The sequence below is a fragment of the Trichomonas vaginalis genome, chromosome III (assembly GCF_026262505.1).
Source record: "Trichomonas vaginalis G3 chromosome III, whole genome shotgun sequence".
NCBI lineage: Eukaryota > Parabasalia > Trichomonadida > Trichomonadidae > Trichomonas > Trichomonas vaginalis.
The window spans coordinates 6937904-6960915 of NC_067205.1; the positions used below are offsets into that span (position 1 = coordinate 6937904).

General features: G+C 33.4%; 11 protein-coding genes and 2 pseudogenes across 13 annotated transcripts, besides 2 other annotated features; 7 read left to right on the forward strand and 6 right to left on the reverse strand.

Annotated features, from left to right (window-relative positions):
- Positions 1-144: 144 nt before the first annotated feature.
- On the reverse strand, positions 145-1791 carry TVAGG3_0655680 (glycosyltransferase family; the record flags this gene model as incomplete). Its single annotated transcript, XM_001306353.1, has 1 exon — positions 365-1561. One exon carries the CDS (start codon positions 1559-1561, stop codon positions 365-367), a length of 1197 nt encoding a protein of 398 aa, XP_001306354.1.
- A 111-nt stretch (positions 1792-1902) lies between these two features.
- TVAGG3_0655690 (armadillo (ARM) repeat-containing protein family) lies at positions 1903-3174 on the forward strand (the record flags this gene model as incomplete). Its single annotated transcript, XM_001306354.1, has 1 exon — positions 2482-3057. One exon carries the CDS (start codon positions 2482-2484, stop codon positions 3055-3057), a length of 576 nt encoding a protein of 191 aa, XP_001306355.1.
- A 112-nt stretch (positions 3175-3286) lies between these two features.
- TVAGG3_0655700 (GTPase protein) lies at positions 3287-3964 on the reverse strand (the record flags this gene model as incomplete). The annotated part of the gene is made up of 1 exon (XM_001306355.1): positions 3355-3951. One exon carries the CDS (start codon positions 3949-3951, stop codon positions 3355-3357), a length of 597 nt encoding a protein of 198 aa, XP_001306356.1.
- Positions 3965-4079: 115 nt separating this feature from the next.
- Positions 4080-5119: a mobile genetic element.
- Positions 5120-5349: 230 nt separating this feature from the next.
- TVAGG3_0655720 (transcription-initiator DNA-binding domain ibd family) lies at positions 5350-6160 on the reverse strand (the record flags this gene model as incomplete). Its single annotated transcript, XM_001306356.2, has 1 exon — positions 5445-6128. One exon carries the CDS (start codon positions 6126-6128, stop codon positions 5445-5447), a length of 684 nt encoding a protein of 227 aa, XP_001306357.1.
- A 1262-nt stretch (positions 6161-7422) lies between these two features.
- Positions 7423-8463, forward strand: TVAGG3_0655730 (lipid-binding START domain-containing protein; the record flags this gene model as incomplete). Its single annotated transcript, XM_001306357.1, has 1 exon — positions 7510-8208. One exon carries the CDS (start codon positions 7510-7512, stop codon positions 8206-8208), a length of 699 nt encoding a protein of 232 aa, XP_001306358.1.
- Positions 8464-8531: 68 nt separating this feature from the next.
- Positions 8532-10674, forward strand: TVAGG3_0655740 (molybdenum cofactor sulfurtransferase protein; the record flags this gene model as incomplete). The annotated part of the gene is made up of 1 exon (XM_001306358.1): positions 8532-10580. The coding sequence occupies one exon, from the start codon at positions 8532-8534 to the stop codon at positions 10578-10580; it is 2049 nt and encodes a 682-aa protein (XP_001306359.1).
- A 90-nt stretch (positions 10675-10764) lies between these two features.
- On the reverse strand, positions 10765-12156 carry TVAGG3_0655750 (proteasome regulatory particle assembly; the record flags this gene model as incomplete). Its single annotated transcript, XM_001306359.1, has 1 exon — positions 10765-12156. One exon carries the CDS (start codon positions 12154-12156, stop codon positions 10765-10767), a length of 1392 nt encoding a protein of 463 aa, XP_001306360.1.
- A 408-nt stretch (positions 12157-12564) lies between these two features.
- Positions 12565-23012: part of a mobile genetic element that runs on past the window's edge.
- Positions 12676-13554, reverse strand: TVAGG3_0655770 (uncharacterized protein; the record flags this gene model as incomplete). Its single annotated transcript, XM_001306360.2, has 1 exon — positions 12676-13554. The coding sequence occupies one exon, from the start codon at positions 13552-13554 to the stop codon at positions 12676-12678; it is 879 nt and encodes a 292-aa protein (XP_001306361.2).
- TVAGG3_0655780 lies at positions 14026-14435 on the forward strand (annotated as a pseudogene). Its single transcript has one exon. A coding segment is annotated over exon 1 (410 nt).
- Positions 15966-17462, forward strand: TVAGG3_0655790 (annotated as a pseudogene). Its single transcript has one exon. A coding segment is annotated over exon 1 (1497 nt).
- Positions 17611-18471, forward strand: TVAGG3_0655800 (uncharacterized protein; the record flags this gene model as incomplete). The annotated part of the gene is made up of 1 exon (XM_051241824.1): positions 17611-18471. One exon carries the CDS (start codon positions 17611-17613, stop codon positions 18469-18471), a length of 861 nt encoding a protein of 286 aa, XP_051088411.1.
- On the forward strand, positions 19077-19973 carry TVAGG3_0655810 (organellar and viral DNA polymerase type B; the record flags this gene model as incomplete). The annotated part of the gene is made up of 1 exon (XM_051241825.1): positions 19077-19973. The coding sequence occupies one exon, from the start codon at positions 19077-19079 to the stop codon at positions 19971-19973; it is 897 nt and encodes a 298-aa protein (XP_051088412.1).
- Positions 22283-22732, reverse strand: TVAGG3_0655820 (protein of unknown function, DUF4106 family; the record flags this gene model as incomplete). Its single annotated transcript, XM_051241826.1, has 1 exon — positions 22283-22732. One exon carries the CDS (start codon positions 22730-22732, stop codon positions 22283-22285), a length of 450 nt encoding a protein of 149 aa, XP_051088413.1.

A 23012-nucleotide genomic window follows, 5' to 3' on the forward strand; every position in this document is an offset into this window, starting at 1 on the left:
TATTTTAAAAATAATGTTAATTTTTTAATGATTTATAAATAAATATATTTTTTATTTCATTATGTATGGGCTGAGTGTAAATGTCTTACAATTTTGAAAATTTTTTAAATCTTGATTTATTCAAAAACGTAAGAATAAAAACCGTCAGAATCATACATTTTTTACTTCATATGTTAAAAAAAATGATACAAAATCGCTCGATATTGTATGAATTCTTACGTTTACAAAAAAAGTCACAAAACCCATCCTATCCTACTACTCTAATCAAATGATGAAAATGGAAGAAACTTTACATGCGAATATAATCAATCTTTGTATTATAAACATTTTATTAGAAAAAATAACAAAATAATCTATAACTCTATTATCTTAAATAATGGAATACATCGATATGAGGGAATTTCTTATTCTTAATTGCGTAGAAAGCTATATCAAGTGCTTCCAAAGCTTCAGTCTGATTAACAACGCCGCTTTCCCATACGTAGTGGCGCATCTTTGGACTTGTCAATATGATTTGGAACTGTTGGAAAACATATATTTCCAAAGTTATTGCGTAATTGAACAGGTCAGAACAACCATTCTGTATCACACATTGTTCTGGGCGCATGAACATTACGTTCATTAAGTTACTGCCTGCTGCACTAACAACAATTTTTAGTTCGGACCAGAATTTTCCGGCTGCTTCAAAGGAATCAAATGAATCTGGAATTTTTATGATTTCTTCTTTGGGATATTTCGTCTTCGCGATTTCCATGATATCAAAAATGTTTGAGACAATTCTTCTGCCGTCGGTGCGTTTGTGGAAACCTACATACTTAGGAACAGCGTTTGTAACATTGCAATGTTCTTGAAATACTCTTGATAATCGATATAAAGGAGGTCCTGACCATCCACCATGTGCACGAGGGTCCCAGCACGTGTAGAGGTTGGTGGCGAATACGTATTGGTCGCGTTCTAGTGCAATAATTGGTCCTTCAATGCCAATTATTCGTAGAAGATGAGAATATTTCATACTTCCGGGAGTAAGTACGACAACGGATCGTTTTCTGATATCCAATGGTATACAAAGCATTGGAGACATGACATCCATGATGAAATGGCCGTAAACATCGATTTCAACAAAGCCAATTCCAATTACATCTGTATAATGGTTAAGAACTGGGCCATGACAGGCGCCATATCTGTAGTAGTGATTTCTATCCTTCTTTTTCATGAGAACGCCGTATCTGTCTACAATTGTATTAATACCTGAGACATAAACACCTTTAAATCTAACAATCTTACCTGTATGACGCTTTAACTGGTTCATGTCATCAGAATTTGATGTAAATGCTGCTTTGTTATTACGATTTATTTTTGTATTTTCTCCATATAATAATAAATGGTTTGGTTCATACGTTGTTGACTTGTTATCTAAAGTCAAAATAGTTTCGTAGGAGTAAAATTTTGTATAGAGGCCGTAGCGATATTTAATATATGCAAATCGACGAACTTCAAATAAATCTATACGTATACGAGCAAATAAAGGTTTAATTGCAAGTGTGGCAAGGATAATGAGCATTGATACAAAGCTAATTAAGCCTTTCGTTCTGGACAACATCAAGCTGACATTTTGAAAGGTTCGTTTTTTCCCCTTACTAAATTATCAACGAAAGAACTCCTTATATATGCTTCATTTCAACTTCTAACTTGATAAGTTAGATGGAACTCTGATAAAACAATAATATTTCCTATTAGTTCATAAGAATTATAAAGTTTGTTGTTGAGATAAAATCAAATCAATCATTTCGTCAGTTCAAATTTAAATTCCTGACATTATTTATAGATATATTATTCTAATTGTTTTGTATTAAAAATTAACTCTGATTCTTTCATTTTTTTGATTTGTTTTTACTTTTTTGATTCATAATGAATTTCGCTTCACTATTACAATCAATCAAACCTGATAATGATGATCTGGATTCCGCTTTACAATCGTTAATTGATAACAAATCGACTCTAATGCAAAATCTTCAAGAATTTATCCCTTATATTTCAATGAATGATTGGATATTAATCCTTCAAAATGATAGATCAAGATCGATACAGCTTCAGATACTAATTTTAATTGATATTTTTGTAAATTCGGCTCAAATCGATATGGAATCATTGGAAGATAATGAAACATTAGCATTATTGTTTTCATTTTGTTCATTGTATGGGCCTCTAAGAATAAATGCACTATCAATATTTTATAATTTGTCACAAAAAAGCGATTTTGTAATAAATTTTCTAATACAGAGCAATATATTTGATTTTGCTTTGCAAAATCCCATTTCATACAAAACTTTATTAATAATAGGCAACATAATACGCTCGGATTCCTTTGATTTTCGGTTATATTCAAATCAAATTCTAGAAATCATCAAATCATGCTTAAATTCCACACCGCAAAACATTTCAAAAGCCCTTGACTTGGTCGATTTAATACTTAAAAAAGATATGTCGGCAATAGATTTTTCATTTTTGGACCTTTTATCTTTTGCTGAATCGCCAAATCGAGAGGTCCTGGTTTCTTTGTGTCATGTTCTTGAGAACTATGAAGATTTAGATATTAAATTCTTTTATACTCTTTTGGTAGCGTCTTCCAAAAATATTTTGCCAGATGAGAATTTTTTAGAAGTTATATCACGCAATAGTCAATGGTACATCAGTGCAAGAGATGATATCATTAAATATTTGCAGGAAAATATCGCAAAAATGCACTATAAAGAAAGTGATATCGCTTTGAAAGTTTTTAAGGAATGTCTTCAGGATGTCAATGACTGTAGTCCAACTATTCTTGATTCTATAACTAAAATGGCTGCGGATAATAATTCAAATCAAATTTGTTTGGAGATTTTAATTTCTCTTATTAGATCGGTTAGAAAAGTCGATGAAATTGTTGGATTAAGTGATGCAATAGAAAATATTGTTCCTTTTGCTGAAGAAATGCTTCAAAGCCCAGAATTAAGTGTTTCTGAGACGGCAACCCAATTTTTTGCTTTAATCAATGCTAATTCTTCTCAGTCGCCTTAGTTGAATTCTTTTTTTATTGATAAGATTCTTATCATTTAGGATTTTATAAATTATCCAGCAAAAGCCAGTGAAACTCAGCTTATGTATATCTTGCAGGACTGGATATTTTTATTTCTGCCTTCATTTTATTCGTTTGTTTGTTTATTAACATAGTTTTCGAGAAATAAAAAAAATTATTTAGTAATAGATTTATTCAATCTTAATTTAACTATGTTAAAAAATTATGTGTGTATTTTTGGGGAAAAAATTGGAAGGATACTATTGGTAATTTCATTTTATTTTTTTTCTAATATTAAATTAGCAGCAAGGTTGCTCGCCTTCGGCGTTAACCTGGGCCTTTGTAACATCGACAACATGTTCATCCGATGGAACAACAACTTTACTATAGACATGTTCTGTGATTGCTTGGAATAACTCTTCAATGCCAACGCCAGTCATTGCAGAAACCCAGATGCACTCGCAGCCTAATCTGGAAGCAAATTCTGATGTCTCCTCAACTGAGAAACAGACGCTTGATTCAAGATCAGACTTATTAGCTGCAATAACAACGAAATTATCATCGGAGTTGGAACGGAATGTATCAATCCAAGATTCTAAAGACTGGAGAGTTTCCTTACGAGTAAGATCGAAAACAGCGATTGCAGCATTTGACTTACGATAATAGATTGGACCAAGTGCTTTATATCTCTCTTGGCCTGCAGTATCCCAAATCTGAAATGAAACTTTACGGTTATTGAAAACAACTTCTTGAGTATGGAAAACTGCACCGATTGTACTTTTCTGCTCTTGAGAACATTGGCCACGAAGATATTTCTGAATAATGGATGTTTTGCCGACCTGTGTATCTCCGACAAGTACGATACGGCCGAGAATGGGTTCGGATTCGCTCTGCATTATATAGTTTTTGTCAGAATCTAATCAAATATGAAGTGAAATTTTTTAGGCTAATATTTTAGGTTTATTTGTACTCAGATAGAAACATATTAATATTTCAAACTTTTTCAAGAAGGTCTTCGATATCGGGCAAACCCAAATTTTAGCTAAAAGTGACAGGGGAAAAAAACGTTTAGTATTAAAAAAAAGACCGATGAGAGCTTCGTTCGAAATATAGAGGGAACTGAGAATGCGCAACCATTCTCAGGGAATATTGGATGCTATTCCCGTTCCCTCTGTATGGAAAATTGAGGTTTTCAAAGGGAGTTAAAATAATATCAAATTTATACTAATTTACTTCAAAATACAAAAGTATTTGACAGCTAAAATTAGTTACTTTAGCAAGCCTATCAATACCCTTTTACGATTATTGCTACTTTTTCGAAATAAAAGTAAAAACAAATTTATACTAATTTACTTCAAAATACAAAAGTATTTGACAGCTAAAATTAGTTACTTTAGCAAGCCTATCAATACCCTTTTACGATTATTGCTACTTTTTCGAAATAAAAGTAAAAACAAATTTATACTAATTTACTTCAAAATACAAAAGTATTTGACAGCTAAAATTAGTTACTTTTGCAAGCCTATCAATACCCTTTTACGATTATTGCTACTTTTTCGAAATAAAAGTAAAAACAAATTTATACTAATTTACTTCAAAATACAAAAGTATTTGACAGCTAAAATTAGTTACTTTAGTAAGCCTATCAATACCCTTTTACGATTATTGCTACTTTTTCGAAATAAAATAAATTTATTATCAAAAACCTTTTTTTTCTTAGTAAAAATAAACGAAATTTTTTACCTTATGAACTTTTGATGGAAATATGCAAATTTAAAATAATAAAGAAAGCCGCGAGCGAAGCGATCGGCTTAGTTCGAAGATTTTGATTCAAATCTTTGCTGATCTGTAATTCGCGGAAGCCGCGAGCGAATCGAGCGGCTTAGGTCTAAGATTTTGATTCAAATCTTTGCTTATATTCCTTAAATTCTTTATGAAACTCGCAACAGTTCCATAAAAAATTTTAAATTCTAAACTGTCGAAATTACCGATCGGTAATCACACTCTTCATAGGTGTGTCACTTTTTACGGGCGTGTCACTTTTAGCTAAAATTACCCCTACTCTTCGATATCGTCGTCCGAAATTAAAGTTATCAGATCAAAATTTATAGAACTTCTATCATATAATACAATCTGAGTAATAATAAATTGAGAAACTGAAGGCGGTTTTCCTATAAAAAATTTAAAAATAACTCGAATATTGTAATACTTAATTTCATCAATATAATTGTGTTGGATCTTATAAAAATTGAGAGGATAGTATGAAATTGTCAAAATAGCGGATCTTAATTTGAAGGATAGAAAATATTTAAATAAAGTTAACTAAAAAAGACCAAAAAAACAAACGCAATATTAATAAAATTACATTCGAGTTCGATGAACAAATCGATCAAAAGAAAAAGTCAAACTCGTTATTGAAATCTTGGATTGGCATCATTTCTTCAATGAAGTTATTGTAATCCGGTATAGTAAACTGTTCATCCGGGGTAGGAGTCTCGTATGCAGATGTAGGTGCTGATGACATAACTTGAGAATATGGAGATTCTTCAACAACTTGTGCTTCCTTGATAGAAACTGACTCGATTTTTGCCTTTGATTTAATCTTTTCAATATTATCACCTTCATTTGGCAAAGCACCTTTGGTTCTTAGGGTCCATTGCCTTGTAAGATTGATTTGATTCTTCATAAAAGGAAAAGTTTTCATTAAAGTGTAAGCAGATTCTGCATCCATTGGAATAACCTTATAACCAATTGATTGCAATCCACTATTGATCGAGGACTTGCATTTTCCTGTCAATGAGATAAGCTGGCGTGTATTAATCGCTAAGAAATCGTTAAGTTTAAGATAACCACAAACTAAAGAGCGTACATGAGTTCCTGTATGATCATCAGTGATGTACTCTTCAATAAGTTCAGTAACTTGTCCAAAAACCTTCGTAAACTTGGCTTTTCCGCAATTAAATAAAAGTTTCTGAATTGCTTTCTTTAAATCAGCGTATTCAGCCTGTGCTCGGTTATCAAGCATATCAAACATTTGGCATTGGTCATTGTCAGATGAATTTGCTCCAATCATTTAAAATGATTTTGATTTTTCGCAAATTTAAAAATTGAATACTTCCGATCTTTTTTGGCAGATTTGTAAATTTTATATTTCAAAAATTTGACTCATGATAGATAATAATCAATATAAGATGTTGATCTAAAATCTGGCCTCTTTCAAAAAGAGTTCCTATCAAAATTGAATGCACTCATTTTTTAAATTCGAGAAATTTTTTGAATAATCGACCAAGGAACCTCGACAAATCCGGAGGTTTTGACATCATAAATTTGCTTACCATTATGAATTTACTTTTAATCAAATAATCCTTCCAATATCATGTGTGAAATCCCAAGAAAAACTATAATTTGATATATTGTTTCTTGATTATTGGATAATTCTCATTTTTTCACTGATTTTAAGAGATGAACATGATTGTCTTGGCTATTTAATAAATAACCCATTCAATAGACTCTTCTATAACAATGTTTACACGCTCATCAATTTATTTCAATAGAAGAAAGTTGAGTTCAATAAAAACTGGATGCCAACAACAAAATTCTTGCAGAAAATATTGAATATTTTATGTTATTTAATCTTATTCATAAAATATCAAATTACAACATTTTGATAGTTGAGTTATCTGATAATTAGCTGTCATATGCATCTTGAAAGTAGCTAATTAACTTAATGTGTGTGCTAACTTCTCTTAAAAAGATAAAATAAGTTCAAATAATTTGAATATTAGGATTATTTTATTTTTGCTCAAATGAATATATGGCAATATAATCCACTATTATTTCTCGATTTGTCAAAATCTGATTCAATATTCAAATGAGCGGAATTTCCCGGTGTTATTTTTATCAGAAAGCAAATACTTGTAAACTTCAGAATTTTCGGTTATCCACATTATTATCCACCAAAATTTACATAAAATGTATTGTTTTTTGTTCATGTGATCAAATAGTGAAATAAGCATGGAATTGCACTCAAGAAAACTATTATTGCCTAATGAATGGGTCAAAGAAAGCATATCTGCATAATAAAGCTTTTTCCATATACTATTATAAGCAATTTGTATTAGATTTTGTGTGTTCATTAGAAGAGTTCAAGATTTATAATAGATTTTGCTTTTTTGAATGAAATTGGAACTAATTATGTATAAAATAGAAATTTATTCACGAATAATTTAATAAATGTACTTTACGCATTTCAAAGCAAACGAATTTACTCAACAAAATATGTTGGAATTATGACGATAGAAAATTTTCAATTATCGTTCAAATTTGAGACCAATTTTATCACAATGTGCGATCGTGGAAATAATGATCGGAAACCCACCCTTCCAACTTATTAAAAAGTGTATATTATAATGTAAAAATGATATTCGATAGACGAACAAACCTTATATATTTCAATGAGCCAAGTTGATATTACTGAAGAGGAATACAAACAGTTTGATGAGCAGCTCACCAAAGTTAACGACGAAATTTTAGCTAATCTTAATAGCCCTGAATGGAAATTCTCAAAAGATGAAGCTGATGGATGTAAAATTTATGTTCGTCATGTTGCTGATAGCTCATATGATATGATAAAGGCAACTATATCGATTCCTGTTTCTCAACGTGATGCTTTGGAAGCTATAAAGCCTTGCAAAGAAATCACTCCAAAAACTCCGAAAGCAGAAAATGAAGGATTACTTGAAAGGAAGATCTTCAATTACGATGAGAAAGATCCCTCTGCTCGTGCTTTCATCTACTGCTCAACTCCATCACCATTTCCGCTTGTAGCCGGTCGTGATTTCCTCTTATACAGAAAAGTCATTGAAAAAGATGATAAGTTATGTTATACCCATACTTCTGTTGTTTGCGATAAGATTATGCCACAGAAAAAAGGATTTGTTCGTGGTTTAATGAAACAACAAGCATTTATCTTCGAAAAAGATCCAAGTAACCCAGAACATACATTACTCAGCTTCATTCTACATACTGAAATCGGAGGAAGTATTCCAACATTTGCATACAACATGGCTGCTGTCGGCCAGGGCAAGTCTGTAATCGAACTCCGCAAGAGGGCAATTGAATACGTTAAAAATAACTCAAATAAAGCTGAATAAATATACTATCATTGAAATTTATTAGAAATATTTTTAAATAAATTTCATGTTGAAATAAAGATGTTTTCATCCCATTCTATGTGAGCTCTCATAAGTCATTAGCAAATATTTCATGAATTAAAGTAATTTATATTTTAATTTTTAATTACTCATTCTATTATTATATGATAGAAACAACATTGTAAATCTTATAATATAAATTTAATCTATCTATTTAAAAACTAAAAATACTGCATATTTAATGAGATTTCAGCTTTGTTATTCAAATTATCGAATAAAATTCCAAATTTTTTTCAAATTTCTATTTCTCACAATTTTTTTCTATGAATGTTATTGAGCAACAATACTTTCATCAAAAATTTGGAATTTACTTAGATTTCGCAGGAGCAATGCCTCTTTGTGAGGATCAAAATAAACTCTTTTCCAAGCTGGTACAAGATAATTTTGGAAATATTCATTCGAAAGAACAAGTATCAGCACCAGCTAATCAGATGGAAGATCTTCGCTCATACATTTGTTCGATGTTTTCAACAAATACAATAGAATATTCTGTTGTCTTTACTCATAATACAACTCATTCTCTTCAGATATTAGCCGACCTTCTTTCATTTAACGAAAATACAGATTTCTACTATTTCGTAGATAACCACAACTCTGTTTTCGGACTTAGAACTGCTGCAAGTCAAAAAAATTCGAGTATTAAAATTGTCAATAATTTACCAAGCAAAATCGATAAACCAGACTCATATTTCGCCTATCCTTGCCAATCGAACTTTAGCGGAAAGAAATATCCTCTTGAGTGGATTTCGGAATTTCAAAAATTGAGCGGAACAGTCATTCTTGACGCCGCCTGCTCATATTGTCCATCTCTCTCTACTCACAAACCCGATTTCGTATCAGCATCTCTACTCAAACTCGTAGGAATTCACGGGGGAATCTTATTAATCAGAAAAGATCGCATAAAGGATCTAAAAGATCCACTACCAGCTGGAGGAACAGTCAATTATACATGTCCTCGCTCAGGAAAATACGATTTACTCCCAAATATACAGACAAAACTAGAATCGGGCACTCCATCATACTTGGACTTGATGCTTGCATTAGAAGGATGCAAAGTAAGACGAAGCATCGGTACAGAAAAGGAAATCGAGCAAAATATTCTTAACCTTTCAAAAATTCTCGAAGATAAACTGAATAACTTAGTACATTCCAACGGAAGACATCTTGTAGAGTTCCAGCCAAAACGAGATAGCTCATTTGGAGGAACATTTTCGTTCAATCTTTTCACAGTTGATGGGAAACTCATCAATCATCACGATATACAATATTGCTTTAGCGTATTTAGAGTTGCTGCTAGGTTTGGAGGCCATTGTAACTCAGGAAGTGCCGAAATTGCTTTAGGATGGGAAGATGATGATATCGTTTCTGCTGCAAACAAGTTTAAAGATTCACCAGAGAAATCCTGCCTTAGCTCTCAATGCGTCATCGACGGGCGCCCAATCGGAACCATCAGATTCTCTCTTGGAGCATCATCAACCATTGATGACATTGAAAAAATTTCTGAACTTCTGAGAAATCAATTCGTAAACGGGGGTCCCTGCCCAAAGGATGAATTGCAGAAGGTCAATCCTATGAAGGTTGAGTCCATATTTGTGTATCCTGTCGTTGGAACTTTAGGATTCGAAGTTAAAAAGTGGAAATTCACAGATCGAGGTTTGAAATACGACAGAATGTGGAAACTCATGTCAGCAGATGGTGTTACTGTTAATCTGACTGCTTGCACATCATTGGCCCAAATAGAAGCTGTTATTGATGAAAAATCAGATGAATTAATTCTGAAACACACAAGTGGAGATATTCTATCTCTTCCTATAAACAATATCAAACCTCTTGATAATTGCCCAGAAGAATTATCAAAGAATGGAATTGTTTACGATCAATCTGTTTCTGATTGGTTGTTTAAACACGTAGGAAGGTTCTTATATCTCGTGAAAGTTGGATATAGAGATAGTGGAAGAATGGCTTTCTCTTCTATCTCAAAGGAAACGTTCGAAACCGTTGGATCTGATTATGATCTTGAAAGATTCAGAATAAATATCCTATTTAGCGGTGGAGTTAAATATGGAGAACAAGCAAAGCAGTTTGATGGCCTCAAATTGAACGGATTGAAAGTTATCAGATGGAGGCCAAGAGTTATTTGCATGATGACAACAGTTAAGCCTCATGATGGTTCACAGAGATTTGATGTACTCCAAAGGTTATCTAGAGAAAGAGGAAAATACGGAATTGTCGAATTAGGTTCTTTATTCTCTGTTGACTGCGAGGGAATTGAAAGAACACTTTCAGTAGGTGATGTAATCGCTTATGATTGATATTATATTGATATTTATATGTAAATATTAAAGTTTTTTTTGAAAAAAAATTATTGATCGATTTTGCTTAATATATCGCTTAAATGGTCATAAAGCCCAGTAGATAGTTAAAATATGCTCTATTTAGTTATTCTATGTATGCTTAATTATGTATAGGATAAGTAGGAAAATTATTTTTTTTATTCTAATAAAATATATAATCGTAAATATCGGAATTTGCAGATCCTTCGTTAATATCGGAATTTGCAAATTCATCGTAAATATCGGAATTTGCACCATGGGAAAGAAGAAGTTCTTCTACTTCTTTCCTCTCAAAACTTGCAGCAAAATGAAGCGCAGTTTTTCCATATTTATCTTTTTCATTAATATTTGCACCATGTAAAAGAAGAACTTCGGCTGTTTCTTTGCTATTAGTAAATGCTGCTAAATGAAGAGCAGTTTTTTCAACATTATCTTTTTCATCGACATTTGCACCATGTAAAAGAAGAACTTCGGCTGTTTCATTACTATTAGTAAGTGCTGCTAAATGGAGAGCAGTTTCTCCAACATTATCTTTTTCATTGACATTTGCACCATGAGAAAGAAGAAATTCTTCGATTTCCTTTAAATTAAGACGTGCAGCAATAAAAAGAGCGGTTTTTCCATTTTGATCTTTTTCATTTATATTTACACCATGAGAAAGAAAATATTCACAAAGAGATGGAATATTAAACATGGTGGAAATAAAAAAGCATTTTTTATAATCATTAGTTTGATCGAAATAGACTAAAAATGATTCAAGATTATTATATATTCCGCAGTATTCTAAATCAATTTTTATATTGTACTCATTCATCAAGAATGTAACAAAATCAATGTTGTGAGAAATAATTGCATATTCCATACATTCTTCAGTAGATTCTAAATTTATCAAACATTCATTCATGATCTCTTTGTTTCCACCTAAAAATGATAAATTCAGACATTTTTGAGTAATTTCTAAGTTAAATTTCGTTATTAAGAACTTGAAACAATCAACTGCTCCATAGTAACAACATAATTCAAGTAATGAATATCCTTCTTTAGAATATGGGTATAAATCGCTCCGTATTCTTTTATTTTCATTAAACCCATCTCTTTCAGTGGATGGGATGAATCTTTCCAGATCATTATACATAATTGCTTTGTAAATTGTATTTTCTGAAAGAATATCGAGATTTTTTGAGTTAATATCTTCGAACATGTCAGATTCTTTTAATTTAATACCATATTCTTTATAAAACAAGAAATTTGAAATAGTATTAACACTGTTGACCTTTATCAAATGATATTCATCGGATATGAGTTTAGCAAGAGATAAATATGATTTTGTATAGCCATTATTAAACGGGATAATATTTAAAATATCTCTGATGATATTTTGCGGAAGATACTTTTTTGAATCAATCAATTCTGTTTTGATCATCATGTAAATCGAGGATATTTCTTCTTTGTTTTCCGTTTTTAGCTGATAGAGTGCAGCATACGAATCGATATAATATTTGAAATTACTTCTCAATTCGATGAATTTACTTGGAGGAGTGATTTGATCAGACATGTAAAAAATTAAATGTTATAAAATATGATATCTTTGAAATTCATTATGATAAAAAATGCTATTTAATACATATGGAAAACAATAACGACAAAATTCAGATTTACTTCAAGAATTTTGATGAAGTTTTTAGATATTGAATGACACAACAGCAATAGAAAAGTCGAAAGCAGTAAGTTTATCATCCCTATACTTATAATTGGAAAAATTTCGTAATAATTGAGAATATAAATAAAAATTTATCATTCATTTGAATCAGATACCAGGAAAAATGCATTTTAATGTCATTAATAATGTTTTTGATTTGCAAAGTGATATTTTGACTTCATTTACAATGAAAGAGGAAGAAAAATATTGTGTCGATTATACGTAATAATTCAAACAAGTTTTTAGTTTCTATTATATTAAATTAAAAAAAAAAAAAAAAAAAAAAAAAAAAAGGGCAGTGGGGCTTCCAGGGGCTGCGCCCCTTCTAGCCCCGAAGATGTTTAGTATAAAATGAGGTTTTTATTCGGAAAATTGTTAGTCTTCTGGTGTGAATTCGGAGGACTCTTCGTGTTTCTCTTCTTCGTGTTTCTCTTCTTCTTCCTCTTCCATTGCTTCTGGGAAGAAGTCTTCTTCTGGGTCGAAAACATTATATAATGTGTAATTGAATGACACATTATATCTTTCTTTGAGTTCGCTCCTGACAAAGAACTTAGTTCCAGGAATACAGAAGACTTCTGTGCGTTGGAAAAGCTGATGTCCTGGAACAAATTTGGCAATTAGAGACTTCTTTTTTCCGAATTGTTCAGGAGTTTTCATGACGACAGTAACAACATCTCCATCTGCGAGGTCTTGTTCTTGTTCGGAAAGGTAAAGAGCAATGATATGAATAGTTGCTGCGTTGAATTCGAGAAAGTCGAATTCAAATTGTGTTGTCGTATAGCATTCAAACCATTTTGTACAGTTGTCTCCGAACTCGTCAACGTATTCATCTTGGTCATATCCGTAACTAAAGACTTGGAATTCGGCAATTGTCTTGTCGAATGACCGTTGGATGTTACGAGGAAGATTTTGACGAACTTGGTATAAAGTTCTCAACATTATAAGCTTAGTAAATGTTGGAAAATACTGAACTAAGACATCGCTAAGCTCAATTGGACTTGGAATTGTCTTAGTAAGTTCAATTGAACTAGCAATTGCTTTGTTCAGAACTTCACAGAACTGAGTATTGTATGTAGCGTCTGGTTGTGTATTTTCTTCGGCGTCTTTGAGATATTTAGAGCAAATTTGTTGAAGAATTTCTCTTAATTCGCTGTTAGACTTTTTGGCGGTTATTCTAACAGCTGTGCCAGTTCTTGGAGGTTGTGGGGCTTTGGCTTTGGTTAGCGGTTGAGAATTGTTAATGTTGGCTTCCATTAGACAAAAATAAACTGTTTTTTTCGGACTACTCATAGAAAAGTTTAAAATAAACCGTTTTCGTCAACGGTAACCCCCTCTATTTTTTTATTTTATTGAAAAGTCTCCGTTGGCAAACCGTTCCATCTCAAATATTGAATGAACTATAAACGTTTTTTGTTTTCTATACATACTTTTTTGTCCAACGGTAAAACTTTTTACACAACGGTTTTTGAGAGTCGTCGCCGTTGACTTTTTTGTAGAGCACTCAAAATAGTATAACTTTGTCCGGACAAGTAAGGGTCTATCGTCGCTACAGGAAAAGTTACAGGCGTTCCAAGGAAGTATACTTTGAGAAGCCTTTCCCCTTATAGAATGAGATAGGACGGTTATTTTACAAAACTGACAACACTTTGACCGAGTAGTTTTTTGTGCTGAACAAAAAGTGTCATATAAACATCTGTCAAAAGCCGCTTTTTAACTTCACTTAAAATGCCACGTAAGCTACGTAAGAATATACGTAAGAGGAAGAGAGCATTGAAACATCCAATAGTAAAACTGACACCACAACAACAGTTGCAACAACAAATGCTGAATGACCCCATATGTTGCAACAAATGTCAAGCAAACCTATGCTTTTAAACCGAGTTCTTGGTGCACAGAGTGGAGGTTTAAGAGCGGCACTTTTAGCGAAAATGGCAGGCTATGGTGGAGCTGCAGACGGAACAGCTTATAACCCTCAAAGTCAAATGAATTTGAGTTCACTCAAAAATCAAATAACAGATGTCAAAAAGTCAAACATAGATATACAGAAGCAAATAAGCGAAAACGAAAAGAAACTAGAATATGACAGACACACAAAGAAACTCAATGAGTTAAACGTAGAGAAAAAGAAGAAAGAAGAACAACTGAAAGAACTAAGTACAGAGGAATATGCGAAAAAAGTGTCAGAAAAAGCAGCAGAAGTAGCAAAAATGGAACAAGATGTCATAAATTGAAAAACCATACTACTCAATAAAATACTGAAAGATGAAGAGATAAAACAAAAAGCCCTGAAGACATATATGGATAGCGATGAGTATAAAAAAGAAGTTGAAGCAAATGTAAAGGCAGAAAAACTTTTACAGTTGCAAAACCAAACCGTACAGTATGAAAACTTAGCACAAGAAAGTAAAAATAACGACGCAGCCATGCAAAAGGCAATGAAAAGCGCAGAATATATAAAAGCTAACAATGACTGGTTAGATGCCCCAAGCCAACGCTAAAGCAGCCCAGCTTATAGGGTCAATAAGGACAAAAATACAAGCGGATGAAGACAGTTAAGTCACTTTTCATAGAAATGGAACGGCAGTATCTCAAAAAAGAAACGACTCTCAAATAAAATATTGAAGTCTGAAGGAGCTTCGAGACAACAGATGGAAAAGTTTACTTCACTGACCAACAGTTCATTATAGAACATCTCATTGACTTAGAGTCGAAATATTCTAAACTTTACAACAAACACAAAGTTGAAAGGGAACAAAAAAAATGGCATATGATATTTATGAAGATGTTGACGACACAACTGTTCCAGCAAGTGAAGTAAAGTCAGAGGAACCGAAAAGTGAGAAAAACCCATAGAGAAGAAAAACCAAAAACTGAAGATAAACCAAAACAAAGTTTAGTGTTTCCAAACTAAACCAAGTCAACCTTCATTAGCTGGTATGGTTGGCGTCAAAGACTTATGGCAGAGGCGGTTATGTAAAGTAAAGAAAAAAATATTTTTATTTTTATAAAAATCCCCATATAGAATGGATAGAAAGTCTGCTAGAATAAAAGCAGAGTTGCAAAGATATGGTTGGAGAGTTTCGAAGAAGTTTAAATATAGGGGAAGACCCATAAAAGTCTATGACAAATTGTCTTGGTCTTCGCTACGAAATGGATTTGGAAACAGCACGTGCCAATTATCCAAACAGACTAGAGAGGTTAGAGAAGAAGAACGTCTTATGGACATGCCTTTCGATGTTAGTGAACCTCAAGTTGAAGGACACGACGGCTTTGCCAGATTCTACTGGAAACATGACGAACAATTGCATCCTTTGAGAAGGAAAAAAGGAAAAGGTGAAGACACACATGCTCCCATGGAAGAACAAGATATGCATATGAAAAGTATCGTGAAGTTAGAAGTCAAATTACATCTGGTCGAACCTTTACAGTAAACTTTGACGAAGGAAAGAACAAAGAAGGGCTTCATGGGTGTACTTGCTGGGCAATTCAAGACGGAAATAAGAAAGGACACAATCTCAGATTGACCATAACAGATTTGGATGGTCACATTTACTATGCACATGGCAATGTCACAACAGCCGCACAACTTCTTGACGCTTTCAAGACTACAAAGAGAGAACAAATGGTTGACTCCGACTCAGACATTTTGAATGCAATTGAAGGAATTGCAAGTGTCAAGTTCGAATGGTACCAACCTAACCCTCAAGCAGTCAGACAACATGCTGGATACTTCCCGTTCAGAAATAAGTCTGACATTGACTTGACAAGGTATGGAATTTACAATTCAATTGAAACAATTGTCAATGAACCTTGTATTCTTACATGTCTCAGGAACTCTGGTCTTGTTACAGATGAGAAAATGAAGTATCTTGAGTCATGTGTGAAGACAAGGTACATTCTCAGAGGTCAATTGGCAAAAGTTGCACCGTTGGCAAATGTGAATATCCGAGTCAACATACCTACAGCTAAAGGTTCTTCACACGACGACTATGTTGTTGACAAAGACTTACCATGGTTGAAGATTGTACTTGTCCACAACCACTTCATGTTGAACGAAAGTCTTACAAACCCATTGTTCGGAAAAGGCAAGTGCAACATTGTCAAGCTGTTAACATTCTTTTCGAGAAAGGTTTGTTGGAACCAATTCCAGATGACAAGCTGACAGAAACTTTTGTACCAAAAGACGAAACAAACTTTTCATTGTTAGCAAGACCAAAAGTTGTTCCAGACAAAGTTATAGTACAAAAGAAGTACACAGTTCCACAAGGAGTTGGATTGTTCGGATACCAACCTGAACCAGAAGAACTTCCAATGAGGTTGCAAGAACTTCAAGATGCTATAAACAAACTTCCATTGAGACATCCAATTGACGTCAAATTGTATTGGAGAGCATCTGAGTTAGGTCAGAAGGTTTTATATGAAACAGGTTGCTTCGACGATGTTTATGAGATAACAGGAGAAGTTTCTCAGAAGATAAGAGACTCACTTGAATTTCCACAAACTGGGCCAATTGGTTGCGACAAGTTCGACTCAGATGAAAAAATATACTATGTCGACCTTAACGCTGCATACATGAGGTTTGTCCAATATATTCCGACTGGAATTCCAAACGAAGATGGTGAGTTCCCGGGAAGGAACTATACAGTTGGAAAAGTCATACAACAACTGTATGATATTAGGAAAGCTTCAAACCCCAAACTTGCAATGACACTCAAATTGCTTATGAATTCGACATGGGGATATTCCATTAAGAAACCTCAAGAGATGAAGAGTAAGCATTATGAGAAGGTCGACAACTTTGTTGAAAGGTTTTCTCCTTTTGTTTTGAAGTACGAATTTACTCAAGGTCAAAGTGGCTTAGTAACCACATTAAAACCTATTGTCGAACATTGGTCTTACCCTCAGTTCGCAAAGACAGTCCTTGACAACTACAACAAATTCTTCTCCGAAGTCAAATCCAAAGTGAAGGTTTACTATGAGAACATTGACGCACTCATGACGAACGAAGAAGGATACAACAAACTCATTGAAATGGGAATGGTCGGTGAAAAGATGGGCTGTTTAAGCTAGATAAGGTATTTTCCGAAGTTCATGTCCTCTCCAAGCGTAAGTACTGGGGCATACTTGAAGACGGCACAGAAATAAAACATTGCATGAAGTAAAAACGTTTTTCCAAAAAGTGACATTTTTTAAATTTTATTTGAACTGTACGCTGAGTTTGTTGGAGAAGACCGTTGGGAAACTTGTTTGTTAGATGAGAAATATGAAATGGCATACCATTTTAAAACAGTATATTTTTACATATATTAAATGCTTCAGGTTGAAAAACAAAGAACAAAAGTAGCAGATACAAAACCGTTAGACTATATCTTTACAAATGCTGGTAGGAATATTTCAGATGAAGAAATTTCATCCGGAGCTTACAGGTTTGACTATCCAATTCGTTGGCTTCAAAGTCCTTCAGATGCAAAGGCAATAGGATTTAGAAGAGTTTTGTTTTCAAATAGAACTAACGCGTTTATGTTCGCAGTATATTTTCATGGGCAGTATAAAGGTTCTGATGGTCTAATAGAAAAATTTGACGAAATGAAAATCTTTACAATTCGTTCAGACGAAAGTCTTGAAAAAACTCTAAATGACTTTCAAACTCAAATGAACAAATACTACTGGGAATTTCAAGAAAAATACGACTCTTTACTAAATGGAACATACTATCTGAAACTAGAATATGACAAGATGAACTCCACCGTTTCATTTCAAAAGATTGAAATTAACCCTCCAAGAGATACAGAGTTTTTATATTGGGGAGTAGACAAACGTTCTTGGGCACAATTTCTTCGGTTACTAAACCAGAACGAACCATTGCCACCAGATGGTCCATTTAAATTTATACTTCCACCAGCAGATTTGACAGTTTATAGAAACGTGTTTGACCCTCAAAATGTCATGTGTCATGCAAGTTTCAGTTCAAGCAACAACAGTTTTCTATGTATAGGTAAGGACTTTTATGACTTTGCTTCTAAATTCTACGAACCACCTAGTAACAGTTTCTCTGACTTTCAAGTTTGGTTCACAACAAACGGTGTGCAACATATAATACCATTGTACTATGACTTTTATCTCGAATTGTCTTTCATATACAACTACGGAAAAGTGCTGAAAAAGTATTGAATTTTGTATAAAAAGCAACCGCCGGAAAACAGCGGGTTGGTATATTCTTCACAAAATGCTTGTTTTGAGGTCGAGCCACTTTTGGCTCCACCTCTTTTTTCAACCAAAACTCATTTTTTCGGCAAAAATATATTTTAGGTGTCACTCGGTCCCTCGGTCCCTCGGTCCCTCGGTCAACTAACATCTTTTTGAAAATGGTGACAACATGACATTTTGACAACAACACAGGAAATAAACTTCTTCGTATATGTTTTGTCATGATTTCATCGTAAATCAGCAAAAATATATTTTAGGTGTCACTCGGTCCCTCGGTCCCTCGGTCAACTAACATCTTTTTGAAAATGGTGACAACATGACATTTTGACAACAACACAGGAAATAGACTTCATCGTATATGTTTTGTCAAAACTTCTTCGTATATGTTTTGTTAAGACTTCATCGTAATGAGCGTAAATCAGGCAAAAATATAGTTTAGGTGAAGTGGTGAGATTTCACCTCTTTTTTCACCTCTTTTCTCACCCGTTGAATTTTCATGAATTTCCTTAAGATAAAAAATATATTTTAGTTTTTTAAAAAAATATTTTTTTATTTTTATTGTAAAGAACATGTTAGCAACAACTTCACCAAACTCGTTAGTCATGAACCCAACTTCAATGTTAGTAGAGATGAAAAGCTTCATTCCTTCTTCATATACTTTCGAAACAGAAATCCAGAAGATAAAGCAGGAACTTCTCCAAGGAGATTTAGATTGCACTGCAAAAGATGAAGAAAATGAAGAATATCTTTATGAAATGCAGGATATTATTGACCATCTACCTAAACTTCCTGAAATCCAACAACAAAAGCTCACTATTCCTGAATTTGAAGAAATTGAAGTCAGACCAACTGACTCAGTAGAAATAAAGAAGTTCATACGTAAGGTTAACTATGAGTTTCTTGGATTTCATTGCAACCACAAAGACTGCGATATGGTATATTTCATTGACATATATAAATCTGAAGAATTTAAGACCTACGACAACTTTGTTTCGTTAGTTGCAAAATGTGTATGGCAGATAAGAGATAAAGATAGAAGAGGTAAAGTATGGAACGGACAAATAAAACCAGCAGCCTTTGAGTTAAAGAAAACCATTTACGCTATAGTTGTACTTGCAGGACAAATTTCAATGTACAATGCTAAAATGAACCCACAATGTTCAAAATGTAAAGCAGCAATGAGGAAATATAACTACTCCGTCAAAGAGATAGAACGTATGCGAAACGACTATGCTGACTTAAAGAAAGAAGCAGAGAAGCCGGTAGAAGATAAAATAGACATGTTGACATTTCTAAACAAAAACTATCCAACTGCTGACGATTTCCTTCTATCTGACGTCAAGAAGAAATATAAAGAAACATTCGGCATTGTTAAAACTTTTGACATACTGACAGAAGAAATAGAAGCTACAAAAATGTTTAGGATTTCACGAATTCACAATGTTTACCATGTAAAACGCTTATAAAACGCTTGTGAAAAAGAGGTGAAAAAAGAGGTGAAAAAAGAGGTGAGATCTCACCTCTTCACCTAAAATATATTTTTGGGTCATTTTACACTCATTGACGATGAAGTTTTGACAAAACATATACGATGAAGTCTTGACAAAACATTTACGAAGAAGTTTATTTCCTGTGTTGTTGTCAAAATGTCATGTTGTCACTATTTTCAAAAAGATGTTAGTTGACCGAGTGACCGAGTGACCTGGTGACACCTAAAATATATTTTTGCCGAAAAAAATGACCAAATTTCATGATATAACTGTATTTTTTTGACGAAGAGAACTTTTACACTTCGTAAAAAAAATCCCTGAAATCATGAAAAAATGACCAAATTTCATGATATAACTGTATTTTTTTGACGAAGAGAACTTTTACACTTCGTAAAAAAAATCCCTGAAATCATGAAAAAATGACCAAATTTCATGATATAACTGTATTTTTTGACGAAGTGAACTTTTACTCTTCGTAAAAAAAATCCCTGAAATCATGACAAAACATTGACGAAGAAGTTTATTTCCTGTGTTGTTGTCAAAATGTCATGTTGTCACTATTTTCAAAAAGATGTTAGTTGACCGAGTGACCGAGTGACCTGGTGACACCTAAAATATATTTTTGCTGAAAAAATGACCAAATTTCATGAATTTCCTCATATGTTTGCTACCCTCGAAAAACCGAGGATAGAGATTCCGTACGAAAATCGTAAAAAACTCTATGAAAACAGTGAAAAAATGCGACCCTAGGAAAATCGAGGGTCGAGATTCCGTACGAAAATCGCAAGAATTTGCGACCCCGACTTTTTTCGGGGTCGCCAAAACTCATGAAAATCGTGAAAAATTGCGAGTAAGTAAAAAAACGTAGTCGCCTAAAACACATGAAAATCGTAAAAAAAACTCATGAAAATCGTGAAAAAATGCGAGCAGGTAAAAAAACCCAGTCGCCTAAAACTCATGAAAATCGTGAAAAAATGACCAAATTTCATGATATAACTGTATTTTTTTGACGAAGAGAACTTTGACACTTCGTCAAAAAAATCCCTGAAATCATATCTTTTATACAAAATAAAAAAAAAGTTAGTTTTATTTTTTTTTATTTTTTTATTTTGTATGTAAGAACAGAAAATGACAAACATTGAGTTTGAAACAGTTAAAAAGATAGACAATGACACCAAAGTAGTTAGAATTGGTGATTTAAACGTAAGATACTCAAAGAAATACAACAAATATTCTTTGTCAGACATTCTAACACTATCTGGAAAGAGAGCAAAGGACTGGGTTAGAAATGCTTCAACTCAGAAAATTTTGACAAGAAATCCTGAGCTTTTGATATCGGTAAGATTCTATGGAACTACAGCATATCTTATAGACAAAAGTCTTATACCAGTAGTTTTTTATGGTTAGACCCAGTTGTTGATATAACTTCATAACATATGGTTCATTCGATACGGAACGTTGCAGTGAAGGCTTACTTTACATCGTTCAGAAACCGAAGGACTTCAATACAAAAAGATATAAGATAGGAAGAACATATAATATAACTAAAAGATATGACAGTATAGTCAATAGAGTCAGGTTGTGTTTGTAAATGATATGAGAGCTGCTGAAACAGAACTACTTGAAAAGTTTGAGAAAATGTTATGGTGCTCCCACGAAAGGTAAAGAAACGTTTGAAGTAGATGAGAGATAGATAGTGCTATAAAATTATTTGACGAAGTTGCTGAAAAATACATGTAAAGCGTTTATTTTTCAAGCTTGACTTCAGATGGCTCAGGTAGCTCTATAAGGTAAATTGTCTTGTCAAATCCTTCTGGCATTCCGAGTCCTTCCTTCTGGCATTCCGAGTCCTTCCTTCCGACATTCCGAGTCCTTCCTTCCGACATTCCGAGTCCTTCCTTCCGACAGGAAAAGTCCTTCCTTCCGACAGGAAAAGTCCTTCCTTCCGACAGGAAAAAAATTTCCTGACAACTGGAAAAAAATTTCCTGTTGTTCGTCCGTAAACCATTCAAATTTTCGAAAATTGAGAACTTTTTGGTCGAACTTCAGAAAAAGTTTTTCCTTCCGACAGAAAAAGTTTTTCCTTCCGACAGGAAAAAAATTTCTTGACAACTGGAAGAACTCTTCCTTCCGACAGGAAAAAAATTTCTTGACAACTGGAAGAACTCTTCCTTCCGACAGGACACAAACGAATGTCCGACGTACCACCAACCGAGTCCATTCCAAAGCCAGAAGAACCGACAGCCCCAGCACCACAACAGACTAAGACTAAACACTTACATTTTTCAAGCTTGACTTTTTACAATTTGAACTTTGTTTGCGTAGATATGAATTCTGAAAGAAGTATGAGGGTCTTGTATGACTTTGTACTTCTCCCATAGTTCATGTCTGTCAAACTTACCTGCCATGGACTCTTTCATAAGTTCCATGAAATCGTCTTCGGACAATCCGGGGAAAAGTATAATATCAGTAAGTATTCTCTTTACATCCTTACTTAAACTCTTGGCTGTCTGTACACAAATGACAACTGAAATGTTAAAGTGTCTGAGCTTCTTAAGAATTCGACACATGTCTTGTTCTCTATTCTTTAACAAAGGATGAGAAGCAAAGTCATCTAAGATAAGAAGACATCTGTGAGGGTAAGTCTTCCAATCGTAAGATTGCAATTTCTTCGAAATGTATTCTATCTCTTTCTGTTTGTTTCTGAAGTGTTTCTTCTCTAATATTCTCTGCATTTCCTCATTTGGGTCTTTAAACTTCGAATTGACATACTCATTTATAGCATTGTACTTCAAAACTCTTCTTTGGTACTTCTTTATCCAATCTAACAACTCAGAGTCTTTTATACATACTAACTTAGACTTCTTTATAATATCTTTGAACGAATTGACGGTTTGGTCAAATTGACCCGAAGTACTACAAATGACTACTAACTCATAGAATGGGTTCTTCTCATCTAGTTCTTGTTGTTGTGCAGCCATTTTAAGATAAGTGAAAGTCTTACCCGACCCAGGT